General features: G+C 35.5%; 1 protein-coding gene across 1 annotated transcript in view; it reads left to right on the top strand.

Annotated features, from left to right (window-relative positions):
- Positions 1–22,200, top strand: part of LOC122009878 (CSC1-like protein At4g02900) — a 48,953-nt gene that overhangs the window by 5,980 nt on the left and 20,773 nt on the right. The window contains exon 3 of the mRNA XM_042566188.1: positions 21,941–22,076. Within this exon, the coding sequence (XP_042422122.1) occupies positions 21,941–22,076 (136 nt within the window). The remainder of the gene's footprint in view (positions 1–21,940; positions 22,077–22,200) is intronic.

Genomic DNA, 22,200 nt, shown 5'->3' with positions numbered 1-22,200 from the left:
ATGAAAAAAGGTTGCTAGCCAAAGTTAGGTGAATGTTCTATGAAAAGATCCATCAAATTATTATGCTAATGTTAAGTCCTTCCCAAGAAAGAATGGATGGTAGGGTCTGATTGCAATGTCTTGACAAGGACTGCTATATTATAGGTTGGATAAAAATAAATATTATAGGAATACCGATAGTCTTAGTTTTGGAACATAAAACATATGAACGGTCACTAGTAAAGAAGGAGATAGTAGATATGATGATTAAGAGAATGATTAATATTTTGTATTTATAAGAGACAAAATGGGTAGAAGGTAAAGATGATAGAGAACTCACATTTTAAGCCATGGTACATAGTAAAGAGTAAAATAAGAAATTGAGATAGTTATTGTTGTAAATAGTTCGTTTAAGGATGAAATAATAAGAGTAGTGATTGATAATTTATATGGTCTTTACTGGTCTTTCATGTGGTCCATCAAACATCCATCGATCTCTTGGGCGACAATATGTCTATTGAAAGATGAAGGCGACTATGGGCTTTGGGATCTACATGCTTGGAACAATGCATTATCGTGTCGGACGCTATGGAACATCGAAAGTAAGATAGACTCATTATGGGTAAGATGGGTGCAACACCACTACGGTGCAGATTTTTGGCAATGGTGCAGTAAGGCATTAGATTCTCCATTGATTAAGAGGTTATCACATATGAGAGACGATCTATTATAAAGATTGGGGAGTCTAGGTGATGTGAACATGAAGTTAATTGATTGGTTTGTAAAAGCACTAAAAATAGGATGAAACTCAGAACTAAACTATATATCTTATTATCTAATGAATTACAGGAACATATATTTATAGTTATATGTTTACAAGAGATAAAGATAAGCTAGAGATAAAATAGGAGATGAAATAGGAAGATAAGCTAAAGATATAATAGGAGATAAAATAAGAAGATAGGATAAGATATTCTACACTCCCTACAAGCTGGATGGTATATGTTATACATCCCAAGTTTGTCTATTAACCGGTCAAACATAGGCTTAAAGAGAGCCTTTGTAAGAATGTCTGCAGCCTGCTATGTGGAAGGTACGCAGGAGACTTTGATAATGCCTTCATCAATCTTCTCCTTAATGAAATGTCGGTCAATCTCAACATGCTTCGTTCTATTATGATGAACGGGGTTGTGTGAAATTGAGACCACAGTTTTGTTATCGCACCAAATAATTATGGAACTTTGCTTCGGTATATGTAGTTCTTCAAGGAATTGTTTCAGCCAAAGGGCTTCACATATACCAAGAGCAGTGGAATGAAGCTCAGATTTGGCACTACTTCTTGCTATAACAGACTGCTTCCTACTTCGCCAAGTGACTAGATTTTCGAACACAAAAGAATAATAACTCGAAGAGGATCTCCAATCATTCAGACACCTTGCCCGATTAGCATCAATAAGTACTTCAATATTTCTTGTGACATTTTTTCTAAACACAAACCCTTTGCTATGAGTTCCCTTTAGATACTTCAAAATTCTGTTTGCAGCATTCAAGTGACATTGATATGGTGAGTACATAAATTGGCTAATACAACTCATTGGAAATGCGATGTCAGGTCTGGTGTGCACAAGATAAATCAATCTGCCAACAAGTCATTGAAACATGCCTCGGTCTACTTGTAAATCTTTTGGGTGAGTCTCAAGTTTTACATTTGGATCCATGGGAGTATTAACAGGTTTACATCCCATTAACCCGGTGTCTCTTAGCAAGCCGAGAATATATTTTCGTTGTGAGACAAATATTCTTTGCTTTGAGCAACTTCCATTCCAAGGAAAAATCGAAGTTTCCCAAGATCCTTCATTTCAAATGTTGTTGCAAGATGTTTCTTGATCCTTTCTATCTCTTCAAGGTTATTATCGATGATTATAATGTCGTGTAAATAAACAATCAGTATGGCAATCTTTCCCTTTATTCTATGGTGCAATAGAGTATGGTCGGTGTGAGCTTGCTTGTAATCAAGCTGCTGAACCTTCTTAGCAGACCTGTCACACCAAGCCTTAGGAGATTGCTTTAGACCGTAGAGAGCCTTCTTTAGAGGACAAACCGAGGCTTCTTTATTCTTGTTGAACCCAAGTGGCAGATCCATGTACACCTCTTTTGCTATATCACCGTTAAGAAAGTCATTGACATCTAGTTGGTAAGTGGCCAATCTAAGTTTGCTGCAAGAGATAGCAACACAATAGTGTTGATATTTTCCATAGGAGTAAGTCTCTTGGTGGTCAATTTCGTAGGTTTGAGTATACCTCGTGGCCACTATCTTTCAATTGAACCATCACTTTCGCACTTAATTCTGAAGACCCACCTACAGCTAGCCAGGTTCTTTCCTACTAGTCGATTGACTATGTCCCATGTATATTTGTTTTCTAAGGCTTTGATCTCTTCATAGACCGTTGTACGCCAATTTTTGTATTTAAGAGCCTCGTCAATATTGGCTTGTACTGTTGTTTTTGAGAGATTTGTTACCAAAGCATGCATATGTCTAGATAGATGAGAGTATCCTAAAAAAAAATCTAAGATAGGATATTGAGTACACAAACAAGTACCTTTACGAAGTGCGATTGGCATATCCAATTGTGGCAGCTTAGTATCATCAGGATCAAAACTTGAGCCAACAAGTGAGGCGCTAGAGATATCAGATCAGACTTGACTTCTACGCGCTTTCTTCTGCTGTAAGTCATTGGCGAAAATTCAATGGGTCTGGAAATTTTGGATATTGGAGTGATACAGGGAGATATTTGAGGTGATTGTGTATTTTTCTGACTTGAAATTTTTGGATCTGCAAAAGGAGGGTAATTTTGAATTTATAGGTCTTGTGGAAGTAAGATAGGCGCCTGATTTTGAATTTTTGGGTCTTATGGAAGTAAGATAGGTTCTTGATTTTAAATTTCTGGGTCTTGTGGAAGTAAGATAGGTTCTTGATTTTGTAGAGTTAAGATCTCCCCCGAGCTCGATTAGGAGGTGGATTTGTTTTCCAAAAATATTCCCAATTATTTAGAGAAATATGCGGTAGGGCCAAATTTTTAATCAGAGACTCCCCTTGGGTAGAAGGCTTCGAATTAAAGGGTTGATGTTCAAAAAAGTTGACGTTTCTAGAGATAAAATATTTTCTCTTTGAAGGAGAATAACATCTATAATCCTTTTTGGTGGAAGAGTACCCAACAAAAACACACTTGTGATTTCTAGGATCTAACTTAGATCTCAGATGATTATGAATATGAACGAAAACCAAACATCCAAATATGCGTAAAGGAAGATCAGAAAAGATATGAGATTTTGGAAAACATTCTTGAAGAATGGAAATTGGGGTTTTAAATTTTAACACCCGAGATGGTAACCGATTTATCAAATAGCTAGCAGTTAAAATAACGTCCCAAAAAATGTTTAGGTAGATTGTTAGTAAAAAATAGTGTGCGAGCAACTTCTAGAAGATGATGATTTTTTTTTTTTCGGATATACCATTTTGTTGTGGTGTATTGACACAGGAGCTTTGATGAATAATACCCCTTTTTGAAGAAAAATCATTTAGTGAGGAATTAAAACATTTGGTTCTATTATCAGTTCGAAGAATTTGGATATGAGAGCTAAATTGCGTGAGAATCATGTTATAAAATTGCTCAAATATATGCGCAACTTCAGATTTTTCACTTAAAAGAAATATCCAACAAACCCGAGAATGATCACCAATAAAGGAAATAAACCACCTTTTATTTGAAATTAAAGAGATTCGTGAAGGACCACATAGGTCACTATGAACAAGGGAAAAAGGTTTCGAAGCATGATATGAATGAATTGAAAAAGGAACCCTAGTGTGTTTAGCTAATTGACAGATTTCACACACAAAGTGATCCGAAGGAAGGAACAACGAAGGAAATAAGCGACACATAAGAGAAGCTAGGATGGCCAAGGCGGTGATGGAGTAGCTTTATTTGGTGGTGGCAGTAAGAACAGACTGAACTACGAACAACTTGACAACAACAAGCCTGAGAGTTAGCACATAGAAAGTAGTACAGTCCAGCCACCTCAACAACACACCCAATCGTCCTCCTCGAGTTCCGATCCTGAAAAAGACACGAGTTTTTGGAAAAATTAGCCACACAATTTGAATCCCGAGTTAGTTTGTTAATTGAGAGTGAGTTATATGACAACTTGGGAACAAATAAAACTTTATGTAGTAAAAGATTGGGACTAAGAGTCACAGTTCCAATTCCTACTACTGTTGAAATAGATCCATCTGCCAAAGTAATAGTATGAGTATCAGAATATTGACTGTATGAACAAAAAATAGTACGAGTACTAGACATATGCTTAGAAGCACCAGAATCAATAATCCAAGACTCACTTGATGTGGTTGACTCATTCATAGTAGAGGAGGAAATACCATGAGCCATCAAGGATGTAGAGGATGAGAACATTTGACCAATCTGATTGAGTTAGGCCTAGGTGAAGGTCAAAGATGATGAGGATGCTGCATTGGATTTGGCTGCAATCAGAGGCTTGGATTCGTCGCTCTTGCGTTGGTTGCATGGGACCCAATCTGTGGGTTTACCATAAAGCTTCCAGTAGGTTTCTTTGGTGTGACGTGGACGGTTACAATGATCACACCAAAGAGGTTTGCGAGTGCCCGAGAATTGGGGTATCGAGCAGCCATCGCAAATGCACCGGAATTAATGCTTGAGAGTTGGGGTATCACTCTTGCGTGGATTGTTTGCTCGCAAGGTTTGAAGACACTTTTGTTTTGAGTTGGTAGGCATCTAGAATCTGTATTAATTTAATCATTGGGATCTTTATATATATTTACCTTTCCCTTAAAAAAAGATGAAGACATCAAATATAGGTTTTGGGAAGATCGAGATGAGGTAGTATACAAAATTCAATAAAATGAGATGATTTTAATAGATCTAAATGTGCATATAGGAGTAAGAAATGTGGAATATGATATGTTACATAGGAGTAATGATTTTGGAATAAGAAATGAAGAAGAAAACTATATTGAATTTTGCAATAGCGTATGAACTTATAATAGGTAATACGTTTTAAAAAAAACACACTTGGTTACATTCAAAAGTCAGAACAATAATTCATAAATTTACTTTCTTATGGTTAGGAAATATGAAAAAAGGATTTGTATCACAAGGTCATCTTTAGAGAAAACTCAACTACTCAATATAGGTTAGTAATATTAAATATGTACTCCAAGCTTAGTATTAATAAAATAAAAATGTGCACGATCCCTAAAATCAAGTGGTGGAAGTTAAAGGAAGGAAAATAAAGTATATTAAGGATAAGGTAGGAGCACAAGTATTTAGAGAAATATATACGACTCGAATACGACATGGGATAAGATGACATTAAATTTAAAAATGGTGGCTAAGAGAGAACTTGGTGATTCAAAATAACTCTCACCACCAAGTAGAGAATCTCAGTGGTGCAACGAGAAAGTACAGGAGAAGGAGAAGGTGAAGGAAAAATAAACTGTGTATAAGTTTTTATATACTTGTAAGAAGGAAGAAATCTTTAAAACATATATAGTAGCTAAGAAAGAGGCTTAGAAAGTGAGTGAAGCCAAGAATAAAACTTTTGAATGCTTGTTTTGACAGTTAGATACAAAAGAAGGGGAAAGAGATATTTATAAAATAACTAAAGCGAGAGATAGGAAGACAAGAAATCTTACTCAAATCAAATGTATTAAAGATGAATGCAATGTGATACTAGTGATTGATGATGAAATAAAAGAGAGATAGAAGAGGTATTGTCATCAACTTTTTAATGAAGGTTAGGTGACTACTCTGGAGAATTTAAGTAGCTCAGAGGAGTATAAATTTAAATTTTTATCAGAAAATTCAAACTTCAGAAATAGAACAAGTTTTAAATGGGATGCAAAATGAAAATGTGGTTGGATCAATTGATATTTTGATAGAAGTATGAAATTGCTTAGTAAGGTAGTGTAATGAATAATTTATGAAGTTATTCAATCTGATATTGAAAATAAAAAAAAAAAAAAAATCAGTGGAGGGTAAGCACTTTAGTCCCCTTGTAAAAACAAAGGAGACGTATAAAATTGTGCAAATTATAGAGACATTAAGCTAATGAGTCATATTATGAAATTTTGGGAAAGAGTGATAGAAAAAGACTAAAGAGATGTTCTTTGTGATAGATGAGAGTGTTAGATGTTTTTTGTGATCGTAAACTACCTTTAAAACTTAAAGAGAAGTTCTACAAAATAACATTTAGACTTGCTTTTTTATATGGAGTAGAATGTGGGCAATGATTCTAGCACACGAATAGAAGATGAAAGTTGTATAGATGAGGATACTAAGGTGGATGTGTAGGGAATGCGAGGGTTGATTGGATAAGAAATGAGAACATTAATGAAAAAGTTAAGGTTGTGCCTATTGAGGGAAAACTTTAAGATTATACAGACATGTATTTAGGCGACCAATAAATGCTTCAGTTAGACAATATGAAACTATGATAAAAACACATTAAATGAGGAAGAGAAAGATTAAAGAAGATTTGGTTAATAACGATAAAATAGGATTAAATTAGATTTAAATAAAAATGATAATATAACCTAATGACGTAGGAGGAATAATATAGCCGACCATACTTAGTGTTATAAGACTTAGTTGTTATTGTCCTTGTAAAGGAACAACTTACTCTAATCTTAGTAGTGAACTCATTTGGTTACAAGCATTAGTATGATCAAGACATATTTAATTAAACTATTACATTTTTTATTTTTAATTTGACACGGTCAAGAAATGTAGTCTTTATTGATATTGTTAATTTTTTCTATGCATATTTAGCATGATGTTTTGTGGATCTTGGAATTATTTTGCTATTGGTGGAGATGTATATATTAAACATGGGACATCAGTCATCAACAACAAATTATAATGATATTTTGTACTACATATTTGTTGTTTTATCATAAGATGTCTAAGAGAATTTGATATCCAAGATTTATTAATCAATAAGATAATATATCAATGAAGATTTTAATTTATAGGATGCCAAGTAGATCAACTCTCGTTTGATCATCATATGCTCTTTAAGCGAAAACAATTATGATGCTAATTTAATCAAATAATAAATTTATTATTAGCACCTCTCCTGAGCTAGCCCGTCAAGGAGCAAGTTTTGCTTGTCACTTGTGGTCCATAATAATATTAGAGTAAAACATAAAAAAATAAGCACATACCTCATTGGAAAACATTTATAACACAATTGCCACATCAACCAACTTGCACCTAAACACCCAAGAACTACAAAAAGTGATTATAAATTTGTAGAGTAGCTAAATAGGAGAGATTTGTATGAAATTATTATCTTAAATTAAGAAGTGAAAGAATAACAACTATTAAAATTCACATTGAAGCATTTTCATTTTATTTAAACTTTGGGTTATCTTATTATATGTCGTATTTATACTTATTTAATTAGTGATCATAATGTATTTATATTCATATTTATTCATTTTCACCTTTATTTATAGCAAATAAATGTTGGGGAAACAACTCTTGCCTTGTGGTTAGGCTAGACCATGTTATTTTAACGTGTTGACAATATTATCTACATAGATGTTTTCAATGTTTTTAGTTTGTGCATTTAGTGTGCAATGACTTGGATAGTGAACATGAAGCTTGTGGAGCTTTTTGGCTCCATGCGACGAGTTGTAAACTTGGTAAAATTATGGAGAGTTATAATGGAGCTTAGAGGACTAAGAAATGGAAGTAGTTGGACTCAATGTCATTGAGCATTAGAAGAGTGACATAGAGTGAGCTGCAAAAGCTCAGCACACTTGATGGTTCAACCTTGATCAAGGAGTTGAAGACCTAGGGATATGAGAGTTGAGACATTATAGACTAACTGTAATCTTTTGTTGTTTTTTTTTTTTTGTAATTTTGGGCAACATTATGCAAATAATGTGTTTGTTTTCTAGGTAGGTGTAGGCTACCTAGGGCATAATTATGAAGCTTTCAATAGGGGTAGAGGATTGTGTGTCTTAAATTATAGTTTGTTGATGACTCTTTGTGTGGACTTATGGAGATTGTAAACCAAGTCAAGATGCAACCATCAAAGCAATAATGACTTGACCGAAGGTAGGTTCTCAGTGAACATAAATTTTTTTTCAAGCAATAGTTGACTTGACTAAATAATATTCCGATGGCTATAGGCTTGATCAGTCAATTGGTAAGTTGTATGATGATATGGTCATTGGTTTCTAATGGTCTTGATGAGGTAAAAATATGCTGCCTCACTAGATGCTGAAGTAGATGCCTTAGTCGGGGTGAAGGCAGTCCGCCGTTGACTGTGATATTCATAGAGGATCCTGCTCCAAAACTTTAAGCCTAAGGTTATTGGGTCCTAGGGATTATGGATTGTGGGTCATGTAAAGGCCATGCCCAATCATAGCCCATAAGTAACTTCATTGTAGCAGGGCCATGTAGGCATGTCCTGCTAACCCAAAGTGGGGTCAATATTAGTGGTATCCTTAGTCCCCGTTGAGGTCGATACGAGACTCGATAGGATGTTTAGGTCAGTAGGATGCCAAAGTGGGCCCGAATAGCTGGACTAAATTAAAAAGGTTGAACTAGAGAGCAATTAGAGAAGAACTTTCCTTGATAGTGGTGTTGGATCAAAAAAGAGCAGAGTTGGCACATGCTGAGCTGAGATCCAAGGTTGAGTTGTAAGCATAGTGTGGATGTCTTGATGAGTTCAAGTACATTTTGGAATGTAAGTTCAAATGAAGATGTGAGGAACTTTTTTAGATTAAGGCAATGATTATGCTTAAAGTTAATTTAATGCAACTGAACCATGTGAAGAAGTAATCCTTATAGCCTATTGAGGTTTAGCGGGAAAGAATGATCCTGAGATGAGGTCTAGGAGAGATTCGAAGGTCAATTCCTGGGCCATGTGGCTAATAGGGAAAAATATAGAAAGTAAATACCATTATAGCTCATGCCCTTGACTTTGATGACCTAATGAAGTTGAGGAGGGAATAATACGAGAGATAATGTCCTTGTAACTTCATCCCTAGAGTCGGACAACCCAATGAAGTTAAGGAGAGAATAATAGTAGAATACATGGACAACTCGATGCAACGACTCTGACAAACCAATAAAGTTGGGGAGACAATAATAAGAGACCAAGATCGATCCTGTGATTTGGATAGGTTGATAAATTTGAGGAGAGGATAATAGAAGACCAATCTTGATCTCGTGACTCGAATAGATCAACGAAGTTAGGTAGAGGATACTAAAAGATGAGGCTCGATCCCACGACTTAGATAGATAGACGAAGTTGGGAAGAGAATAATAGAAGACTAGGATTGATCTCACAACTTGGATAGATCGACAAAGTCAGGGGAGAACTTGATCTCCAGACTGTGGGTTGGAAGAGTAATTATCGATTGACCTTAGCATTCGTGTGACCCACTAACGTAAAGGGGAAATATCATGATCCCGTGACTTCTAAATACCCATAGAGTAAGGGAGAGAATAGCTAAGTCAACCCCTTAGCACTTAGGTGAGTTACCAATGCTATGAGAAAATACCTCGATTCTGCGACTTCCGAATATCCACAATATTGGAGAGAGAATAACTGAGTTGACCCTTAATGTTTAGGTGATCCACTAACATTAAGAGGAAGTACCTCAATCCCACAACCCTTGAATATCCGTATCATCGGGGAGAGAAATAAATTAGTCGACCCCTTAAAGTTTAGGTGAAACATTGACGTTAAGTGAGAAATACCTTAATCCCACGACTTCTAAATACTCATGGAATATGATTAAGAAATAGCCTAGTGATGACCCATTGATACTAAGGGGAAACACCTCCATCACATTACTCTTTAATACCTATAGAGTCTAGGAGAGAATAATCGAATCAATTTCTTAGCATTTAGGTGGCCCATTACGTAATAGGGAAATATCTCAATCTCACAATTCTAGAATTCCCATGGAGTCAGGGTGAGAAATAGCCGAGTCAAGCCTTTAGTGTTTAGGTAACACTGGCACTAAGTAGGAAAGCTTAAACCTGTGATTCTCGAATACTTGTTAGGTCGGAGAGAATAGACGATTCAACTCGTAGCATTTTGGTGACCAATTGAAGCTAATAGGGAAATACCTCGATTTGACAACTCTTGAATCAGGGAGAGAATAGTTGAATCGATCGATTAGAATTTAAGTTACCCACTCATTCTAAAGGGAAAATATCTCGATTTTGCGTCTCCCAAATACCCACGGAGTCGAGGAGAGACTGAGTTGGTGACCCATCAACACTAAAAGGGAAATACTTTATTTATCAGCTCCTAAATACCCACGAAGTATGAGAGAGAATGGTGAATTGTCCCCTTAGCATTTATGTGACCCATTGATATTGAGGAGGAAATAATTCTATTCGGTAACTCTCAAATATTCGATTGAGTCAAGGAGAGAATAACCAAATCAATTCGTTAGATTTTAGGTCACCCACTCACACTAATGAGGAAATACCTCGATCCTACAACTCTTGAATACTCGTGGAGTCGGGGATAGAATAATCTAGTTGACCCCTTAGTGTTTAGGTGACCTTTACACTAATTGGGAAATGCCTCGATCTTGTGACCCTTGAGTACCCATAGAGTCTAGGAGAGAATAGATGAATCGTGAATCGTCCCTATAGTGTTTAGGTGATCACTGACACTAAAGAGAAATACCTCAATTCGCAACTCTTGAATATTCGCAGAATCAAGAGAACTACCTAGTTGACCAAATTATCATTTAGGTGATTCACTGATGCTAAGGGGAAAATACCTTGATCCCACGACTCCTGAGTACTCTTGAAGTTGGTGAAAGAAATATCTGAGTTGACCACTTAGCATTTAGGTGGCCCACTGATATTAAGGGGGAAATATCTCGATCCCAAGACCTGCCTAATTTCGAGAGAGATAAGGCTAATACTGAGACTTGCCAATGTTTAGGGAAGTACTTGGAATTTCCAAAAGTAATCAAAGGAAATAAACACAAGCCTAAAATTAATAATTCAAGAGAAGCAATCATTAAAAAATTTGTAAATCAAGGGTTATAAAAGGAGTTAAGGAAGTTCTCATTATTGCGAAGATGTCCTAGCTCAATCCCGTTATTCTCAATATGCTTGTTGATCTCTTTGCTCTTTGTAAAGTCTTTCGACTTGGAGGGGCCAAAATTCCCACCTTCCATGAATGAAATAATGTGAAAGGCATATTTTGTGCATGGCTAAGGGTTGACAATTATAATTCTTCCCTGGGCTCTTTGGAAGATGGCAGGATTAGGGTTGATCTCTAGATTGGCAATATAAAAGCAATATAACCTTAGATGTCATTAAATGTTAAAGAAATTGTTTCTTTCAAAACAATCATGATAAAAAATAATGTTATTGTTGTAAAATTGGTTCTGATAAGCAATAAATTGAATAGGGCCAGAATGATTATTTGGTGAGTAGACTGTCGTAAACCAATTTCATGAGTGAATATAAAATTAATATCTATGATTATTTGAGTAATAAAGGGTTGGTCTGATAGGATCGGACAAAAACATTAGCTTGCACACGATCTAGGGTCATAGATGTGAATACACGAATGTTAACTCGAGTATGCGTAAATGGCAATTCGCGTGGAACCATTAAGGGGTAAAGAAATTGGATTACTGAGATTTAGCTGCAAATTATTAGGAATTAATATATTAATTAATTAGTTAATAGATTAATTAAATATTAATTAGTCAATTAATTATATGCAACAATATTGATTAATTAATCAAGCAATTAATTGATAATATGGGCAACAATATTAATTGAATAATTAATCAATTAATTGATATATGGGTTGTATTAATTGGAGGACACACCCATTACTTTCCACTTTGTAGAAGAAACGCTCTATCCTTTGGGAGTAACCTTTCAGCCCTATAAGGAACCCCACTCCTCAACTCACTAAAAAAAATTCAATTTAATTCTCAAGTTGTGAAATATTCTCTTGAGCTCTCTTCTCTTTCTTCTCTTAAGAGTTCCAAGACTTCAAAAGTTCATTAAGACCTAAAATTTATAGTGCTTCTATTTCGAGTCGTAGGTTGTTGATAAAACCTTAAACACCTAGGCTGACAATATCGTCTTAAGGAAAGAAGACGTCATCGTCACTTTGACCTTAAAACTTTTATCTATAGGGATAAGTTTAACTGAATGGATGTGTTGACATTCGAAGAGATAACTCGAAGATCGATAAGATTAAGTCGATAACGATGATACCAAGAAGGACATGTCTATTATTCTAACTAAAAGGTTGTATTGAGAGTATAAGTGTGACAAGATCTACATCACCATACCAAGCTCTATTGGTGTGAAATGTCGACTCATCTTTGAATTGATTGATCAAACCTAGCAGTTGGATCATCATCGACAATCTCTAATAACAATCTTAAGACGATATTAGCAATTATGATGATCGTGAATCCCACTCTACTTAAGAGAAATAAGAGAAATTCTTTGTAACCGCCTTCAACGATGACAATAAAAGATATTACTTGAAGAAATTGTTCCTCTCACGGTTACTATCAAAATATGCCCCAACACATCTGAGGATGAGCCTTAAGCAAAGGGAGAGTTATTCGCAAGGAAGAATCGAATTTCCTATGCGAGAACCATGCCTTAAAAGGCTAGACGACAAAACTATTCAATGAGTATAATATAACCAATGATGGTTAATGCTTTGTAGGGGTCGTTAAGCTAAAATTACAAAGTTGAGGATGGTGACTTTTAATTTTCCCAAAAGAGGGGCAATGAAAGACTTCAGATAGAAGATTAGGCCCGCTTAGTTGAAAGCTAAACTTGAGTCTAACTCCAGATAATGAGACTTATATGGAGGTCAAAATGGATGAGTTAGAAGGATTGCATTATACGTGTTGCAATTGATCAAGAGATTGAGTCTAATTCCTGTTATGCTGAAGCCAAAAATATTTCTTACTTGCATTGCTTCAATTGTAATCAAAGGACACATCCTTAGAGTCAGGTTGAATGTGCAATCATGTAACCTTCACTACAGGTAATCATTCCGATCAAACGATTGCAACTCTTGCTCGTTGAGATCGAAAGACCAAGACATGTATACTCTTTAAGTGTTTCTTGAAAAGTAAACACAATCATAGTCAACAATCCAATCAGATGACTGCAGCTTTGTCTTGGTGAGATTGGAAGAGCAAGGGGCGCATACTTATTGAGTGTTTCTCGAAGAATAAATGCATTCGAAAGACTAAAGTATTCATGTTTTCTAGATTGAGCACTTTTCAAGAACAAGTACAATCTTAATTGTCATTATGATTAACCAATTGTAATTTTGACTTATTGAAATTGAAAGACCAAGGGATACATGCTCTCTAGATAAAGTGATTAAGAACATACTCAAATCTTGATCAAACTTTGATTAGACAGTTGTAACTTTTGGTTCAACACGATTAACAAGCCCAATGAGGATGAGTGGTTCTGAATGAGATTGTGGTCTTATGGATGTGCAAGGGGAATTTTACCAAAGGTGTTACAAGCTTTGCCTGTCCTCGCAAAGGATATCGTTCATCGATTATTGAAGGATTTATTGAGACTTGTTCCTGAGCAAAACTGAGGCCCTTGAAGTATTTAGAAAACACTATAAATGTGGTTGAAAAAAAGATTAACTAAGCAAGATCAATCTATGGTGATCAAGGAAGAGAATGCAAGGTAATGTTCGAGGAATGTTTCTTGGAAAAGAGCAACATTCATTAATCAACTATATCTCACTCACCTTAATTGTATAATGTTGTGGAACACGAGAACTTTACATTAAGGAAGATGATAAAGGCTATGTTGATAAATTTTGAGTTCCCAAAGTTGTGGAGGGAAGTTGTCCTCTTGGCAAATCACAAGCTTAGTGAGATACTGATGAAACTATGAGTCATAGAATGGTCAGGAACTTTCCTATGGAGTTCATAAATAAGGTGGTGAACTAATAAAGATGACGATATTTGGCTAAGGTACAAATACTTAATTTAGGGTCAAAAAGAATTGATTGCATAAAATACATTGATATGTGTCAATATATATGATACACTATAGTAGCCAAGAAGTTGCAAGAAGGGCACCGTGTGAAATGGTAAGGTTTGAAATAATTATCAAAGACTTAAACACCATTTAAGCAGTATATCTCTAATGGTGAGATTTCCATTGACTATGGAGAATTGTGCGGATTTGCTAATTAAAAATGCTTATCGAGAGATCAAATATATTGTATGTCTAGGGAATAGGTCTAAAATCCAACATTTGAATCGAATAGTGGTAACCCAGCCATGTTGATTGGAGATCCCAAGATCATGATTAAAAAAGGACAACCTACAAGATTCAATGCAATTAGGGGTAATTACTCCAACTTATTCTCGGAGATGGAAAGGTGTGAATTCTAAAGTGGATAAAGGGTGAGCAAAAACTCTTAATGATTTCTATATTATATCATAGAGGATATAATAGGGTATTGCAGGATACTTTTAATAGGAGGTCACTTGTATAGGTATGAAGTGAGGGTCATGCTTAAAAAATGTAAGCACTTATGAATTCTTAAGCGTTATCCATGGCCAAAATGAACACGATAGAGAATTGGTAGAAGCTTAAGGTGGCTATTGTGTGGGTATGATTGAATAATTTAGGACATAGTTCATTGACTAGCTAAGTAAATCCTATTGTATTTCACTACGAAAGGGTCAAAGCCACAAGCTACCTCTCCTAATGCAATAGTCTCTTGTTGAAACTCTTGTTTGAGACTTGAAACTTATCCATAATTTCCATTCATGCGGGGAGATTGTTGAAAAATTGATTTTGATAACCAATAAGTTGAATAGGGATAGGATGACTATTTCGTGAGCAAACCGTCGTAAACTAATTTCTCGAGTTAACGAGAAATTAATGTCTAAAATTATTGAGTAATGAAGGGTTGGTTTCGTATGATCGAACAAAAGCATTGACTTACACACAAACTAGGTTCATGGATGTGAATACACGAACATGGACTTGAGTATGCGTAAATGTCAATTTGTGTGAAACCATTGAGGGGTAAAGAGGAATTGATTTTCAAGATTTGGATGCAAATTAAGAGGAATTAATTAATTAATGGATTAAATAATTAGTTAGTAGATTAATTGATTAATTAAATGTTAATTAGTCAACTAATTATATTCAACAACATTGATTAATTAATTAATTGATTAAGCATAATATGGGCAGAAATATTATATGAATAATTAATCAATTAATTGATATATTAGTTGTATTGATTAAAAGACACACCCATTACTCTTCACCTCTTGGTAGAAATCCTCCCACCCTTTGGGAGTAACCCTTCATCCCTATAAAAGGAATTCCACTCCTCAATTCACTAAAAAAAATTCATCCATGTGAAATCTTGTCTTGAGCTCTCTTCTCTCCCTCTCTTCTTTTAAGAGTTCGAGGGCTCGAAAATTAATCAGGACTCGAAATTTAGAGTGCTCCTATTTCAAATCGTAGATCCTTGTATCTCGAGAGACAATTGTCGATAAAGAGCACTTGGATGGGGCAATATCATTTTAAGGAAAGGAGGCTTTGCCGTCATGTCAACCTTAAGTTGGGATAAATTTACCCAAAGGGGTGTGTCGATATCCAAAGGGATAACTCGACAGCCGACAAAATTAAGTCGATAACGATGATACCAAGAAGAGTATGTCTATTACCTAAAGGGGTGTCTTGATAACTGAAAGGTTGTTTCAATAGTATAAAGGGGACAAGATGCATGTCGTCATATCGAGCTCCATTGGTTCGAGACATCGACTCATCGTCGAGTTAGTTGATCAGACTTAGTTGTTTGATCAACAATGACAATCTCCAACAACATTTATTTCTTCAAATTGGATCCTATAGGCAGCTGGAAATAAGTGTTTGTGCCCATTTGATCTCAAACTCAACCATTCATCTGCTTTCTCTATTGTAGTGAAGCAAATCTTCTGGACATCTCTGTTAATAGACAACATGTTGGCAATGCCGTGGGTCATCTGGTCAGACATGCCATCCATGTGACCAACTATTGTTTCTAGCATTGCCTTTGCTTCCTCCACAATTTGGTGCAACTCTTTGAAACCTGGAGTGACATCCAGAAGTAGTCAGCTTAAAAATATTCGATAACAAAGAACATCCACTCAACGAGCATCTTTTGCTACCATAAGTTTGCCTCTTCCAGCATCTCATTATTCCTGATACCTTTCCACATGAAGCACAACAATAGCTTTCATCAAGCAACATAGACTGTCCCAGCATTGTTCAAATTTTCAAGCATCTCCTTAGCCATAGATGCAACAAAAGGTTGTGGATTCTTATATGTAGATGAATACCACACATGTCATTAAAGAAAGCATCTCCTTAGCCATAGATTTACAGTAGGATTCTTGTGGTGGAAATGAAGTCTCTGAACCTTATTACATCCATGTGTTAGTGTGACTTGTTTCAGTTAATTTATTGTGTTGTGATCATATACTTGACGCAAATCATCAGACACGAGCACATTCATATTACAAATCTTGTTTTTGTTTGTTTAAGAAGAAGGTTAGGCTCACCATCTTTTCACTGCTCTACCCAAACCATCTTTAACCCTGCAATGAATTTATTAAGTGACTCACTGTAGCTATGCCTATTGGTATATATATTAGTATCATATAACATGTGGGTTGCGATCCTCACTAGCAGATAGTTATATCGCATAGCATGTAAGGAACGTTGTTTGGTAGTTTGTGGGCAACTAGGAGCTCTCATCTTGGCTAAGTTCATAGATAATATTTTTAGCATTTATTCAATATTTAAAATAGTCATTTATTCTCTTTAGTGTTAATTTCACATTTAAGGTATAATTAGTTGAGGAAGCCTTGTCACTATTTTGGAAAAGTTTTTCTATTTTAAGAATGTATTAGAAGTTTGTAGATCTAATTAATAGCATGTAAGACGAAAGTAATATTAGATGTGGAAGTAACATGGAATGTTAACATTATTTAACCAATTAGTTAAAATGTAACAATTTAGTTCATTTAGAATCCACTAATTAAGCATCATTTTAATCTCCTTTAAAGAACAATTGTAGCAACATATTAAACTAAATAGTCTTTCTCATATTTTATTTCAGGCATAAAGAATTGTTAATAAGAGAGAAAAAGTACATTTATCCAACCTCAAAAATGAAGCTTGACATCACATGCAACTATCCCCAAAAGACCTTGAGGATGAAACTTCATGTTACATGCAATTGTCTCAAAAGAACCTTGATACTCTAATAGAAACTAAATATGGAAAATGTGAATGAGAACGACTGTTAGTTTTGACTCTACATCATGAATTACTAGTCATAACAAAAAAATTTACCTAGTTCTCGACCCACATTAAGAAGGGGTAAACTAATTGATTTCCCCAATCCTTGCAAATTATGAACCCCAACATCACACATTAAATTACAAAATCGCACAAAAGATTCATCTCAAAAATTAATTACAGACTCAAATGGAGATGCATTCCATGATAGGATTAAGCATCCAAAACTCCAAGCTAAAGAAAATACCTTAGTTGCTCCCCTAAATGACATTAGTAAGAAATCCTATTAAAAGATTGATTCTATCACAAATAATTTAAAACATACCAAAAAGATTAAGGATAGGATATAATCTAGATTAAACAACACTTCAACAGCTAACCACAACTCACAATCCAACTAGTATACCACCACTCTATCTATTGCACATCGAATCACCCTGTATGCTATTGAGACAATAGTCTCACTTGTGGTTGGTTTTAACCAAAGTGTTTTGATGTTTTGAGAATATAACCTATGCTTTGACAATCCAAATTAAGTTAGATGTCTATTTAATGTCGCGCATCAAGTCTATAGGATTTGTTGTACAAGACTAAAGATTGGAGATCAAGCTTGGAGGATGAATGATTCCTTGGAGCTAGTGAGGAGCTAGAAAGGGCATTAGGCTTGTAGATGGTCCTCAAGCTTGAGGTGAACTCAAAGATTATGCCCATATATTGTGTGTGCAATGCAATCTTGGTTTTGTTATCAGATGTTTTTGTAATGATGTTGTCATTGTTTAGGCAGAGGGTTGATTATGTAGCGCTTGTATGATAAAGCCTCATTACTTTTAGGTGTTTTCAAATCATGTTTGTTCATTAATTCAAGTGTGGGTGTTATGCAACTTTTGATGAGTTGCGTGTAAATTTGAACTTCCCAGATAATACCAATTGACTAGCACAAACAGTCGACTAGATGCAAGTCATTCATATTGTATGAGTTTCAAGTTTGGAAGGGTTGTGGGTTGGGCAAATAGAATATTTTTGTTTAAACAACAATGTACTAAAAGACTTTTCAATCGATTGGAGTTATGAGCATTCAATACAATCATTATTTCATTTAAGTTGATTGAAAATATAGCCATCGGAATCCAAGGTTCATTTTGAAGTGGTCCAATCAATTGAATCAAAATGCTAGTCAACTCGGGTATAAATCAACTATGTGAGTGTTGGAGCATTAGATATATAAGTTCATAAAGAGCTTGTGGTATAGAACCGCCATTTAGTACATTTTCATTTGGTTGTGGTTTATTCATAAAGTGCTCAAAGCAACAATGTACTAAAAGACTTTTCAATCGATTGGAGTTATGAGCATTCAATACAATCATTATTTCATTTAAGTTGATTGAAAATATAGCCATCGGAATCCAAGGTTCATTTTGAAGTGGTCCAATCAATTGAATCAAAATGCTAGTCAACTCGGGTATAAATCAACTATGTGAGTGTTGGAGCATTAGATATATAAGTTCATAAAGAGCTTGTGGTATAGAACCGCCATTTAGTACATTTTCATTTGGTTGTGGTTTATTCATAAAGTGCTCAAAGCAATCCAAGAGCCTTGACAAGACTCAGGCTTTCTCACCTATTGAGCTCTCAATAATCACTTCTTTTCCTATTCTTTCATTGCATTTATTTATGTGAGTATGAGCTTTTTCTTGTTGAGAGCTTTTGTGCTTCTAAAGGGGGTCTAGAAATGGTTGTATTTCCTGTATTGTAATCATTAGCTAGAAGGATTCTTGTGACAACAGGAGCTTGTTTGAGGCGACCTTGGATGGGGTTGCAGGATGTGAGCATGAGTCAATGTTGTGCTTGGGTAGAGGGTTTCTACCCTATGGGTTTCTTGATCTAACAACAAGTTTAGCTCAAGGGTTTGCTCAAGTGGAGGGAATCTAGTTGAGAGTTGCACCAAAGATGATCTAAAGCTTGTCCTTGTGAGGGATTTTAGCAACTTATCATTCATACTAGTAGATGCTTATCCCATTGACTCATTTAAAGATGTGGATTAATTGATCATTGAAAACTGATGCATCAGGCACATCACGGACCGTAATATAGGCGAAGGATTTCTAAACAATTTTATAGCCTTTCAGTTACTTATTTCCTCTTCACTATTATCAATTTGATCGTCACACACCCACTTGCAATTCAACCTTATATTTGAGTTTTGTACTTGCAAGAATTGTCGAAAATCATGTAATTCATTCACCTTTAGTTGAACCATAAATTTCCAGCATATGTATCATTAGAACCCAAGAGTCAAATTAAAAGAAGCTCATCCAAGCAACAAGAAGAGGAACGCAGACATGTTTACTTGAAACATGGAGGATGACAAATTCTGGACCTTATTTGCCACCCCATCATAGGCCGTTGAGTAAAAGCAAGACTCTAAACAATGTTAAATTCTCTTGCTAATGTGCTATGCATTTAGTTTATTTATTTCTGTTGCATCACACATGCAATTTAAACTTGTATTTGTGTTTGAGGTTTGTGCTTGGAAGAATCAACAAAAATTTAATGCTGCCTATTCACCCCTTTTGCCTTAGCTGACTATCATATTCCAAAATATACATCATTAGAACTGAAGATTCAATCATAAGAAACCTATTTGAGCAAGGAGAAGAGAAAACAAGACATCCTTTACCCGAACATGGAGGATGATAGATTATAGGATCTTGTTGTCACTGCATCATAGGAACAATGTCTCTGAACAATGTTATATCCTCTTGTATTATCATCACTTTGATCATCTCGTATGAGACACTCATTTGCAATTTAACCTTGTTTAGTTTTTGATAAAAAAAATTAACGAAAATTGGGTCTCATTTCATGTTGCAAGATATACTTCATTAGAACTCAAGATTCAGATCATAAGGACCTATCCAAACCTAGAGGATGGCAAATTCTTGCGCCTAGCTACCACCCTAATTACAACGATGAGAAAGTTAATATCAACAAAGATCTAAAAAACAAAAAGGATTAAGAGATCTCACCAATTTGGAAAACAAAGGGATTCTAGCAAAGGTTTACAGCTAGCAATGAAAGATGGTCTCTAGTCCCAACAACTCTAAGTGGTCAGATTAGATGGTGAGAGATGAAATCCCAATGCAAATTGTGATCCTTCTCTGTGTTCACCGTCCACCCCAGGCTATAGTTTGGGTCGGGGCGGGTAGTCGGAGGCTGCCCCTCGCTCGGCGCCAGCCAGCCTGGCCACTTGCCCATTGCCGGTAGCCTCCAGCCATTCGCCTCGACCCAAACTATAACCGGGGGGACGGTGAACCCAGGGGGGGGGGGGATTAGGGTTTTAGATTCATTTGCTGCCGTGCTAGGGAAGGGAACTAATGGGCTTGGCGGCAATAGTGGAGTAGTTGAAATCATGTTGGAGAGAAATTGAGAGATGGGACAAGGGATCAACACTATTATTTGAGGTCGCTGGGAAGGTCCATGCCTTAGTGTTGGGTCATGGCTCATGACAACCACAAAGGCAGAAATCAAGAGAGGGAGGGGAGGTGGAAAGATAGTAAGGGACATAAGGAGCGAGCTATGGGGGTTAATCGTTGAGCCGATTGTGCTCACATTTGGGCATGCTAAGGAGGAAGAGGAACTAAATTGATTGGAACAGGTCGGGCTGAGAGAGGCAATTTATATATAATTCCTAACTAAAAAACTCCTCGAACCAAAAAGGATACAAATGAATCAACTAATCTAAACTGATCTATTTTAATCCAAATCAAGTCCACAGAATGTTAGTCACAAGGCCCTCCTTATGGACCCCACTTCTCCAAAATCAAACAGAAAGTGGTTCCCTATTAACTTTAAATTAGTTTAGGTTCAGAATAAACCTAATCGAACTGACTTAGATCCGAGTCCAGCTCAAACCCAACTCATAATCAACCTCTAAGCACAGCTAACCTGCTCCAATTAAATGAATGCCTCAATAACAACTATTATAATCACCTGTAGCTATTAATTTTATCAATTTGCTTTTATTTAATTTCTAGGGTTGTAATAAAAACTGTTGGATGGTTAGAAAAGAACACATAGATTATGTTAGCATAATGAATATGAATATACGAGTTTAAGATGATTAACAAGAATATTATGAGAAAAGATTCGAGTATTATGAGAATTTTGGCCTTACATAGAATTCAATGGTGGGATGATTTGTTTAGGAAAATAAACTCTATCTTTGTCGTCTTAACTAATTTCTGATTGATTGGTGCCTTTGTTGTATGAACAATTGGATTAGGTTTAGATTTGCATAGTTTTCAAGGACAAGTGTTCAGAATTCTGATACGACTACTGTTAAATATGTCTGCGACTCTGAAATTTCACATATAAGTCTTCTGTTGATTTTGTAAATCTGTTATTTGAACACTATTTCTTTGGATAGTTGTTCTATTGCCAAAATCCTTCATTTCCAAAATAGTGCATTGGCTTTGATTTTCCCTTGCTTTTTGCACTGAGGGTTGCATGTATAGTGTTTTATAAGTAGGTTTTTCCCTTGTCAGGTTCTGGGCACATGTGGGAATGGCCTATGTATTTACGTTTTGGACATATTATGTACTCTACATGGAATACAAAAAAATACAATCGATGAGGTTGCATTTTCTGGCTACTGCTGGTCGGCGACCAGATCATTTTACAGTAAGTTCTGTCCAATATTCTTCATTCTGTCAAGTTTCTTCAACATCTTGTGTTAGAATTTAAAGTTTACAACATTTTCTTTAGTTCTGCATGGATATTTTATATTAACTGTAATTGCACCGTT

Source organism: Zingiber officinale, chromosome 8A, assembly GCF_018446385.1.
Source record: "Zingiber officinale cultivar Zhangliang chromosome 8A, Zo_v1.1, whole genome shotgun sequence".
In the NCBI taxonomy this organism is placed as follows: Eukaryota; Viridiplantae; Streptophyta; class Magnoliopsida; order Zingiberales; family Zingiberaceae; genus Zingiber; species Zingiber officinale.
Note: the sequence above shows the minus strand (reverse complement) of the source record. Positions and strands in the feature narration are given on the sequence as shown.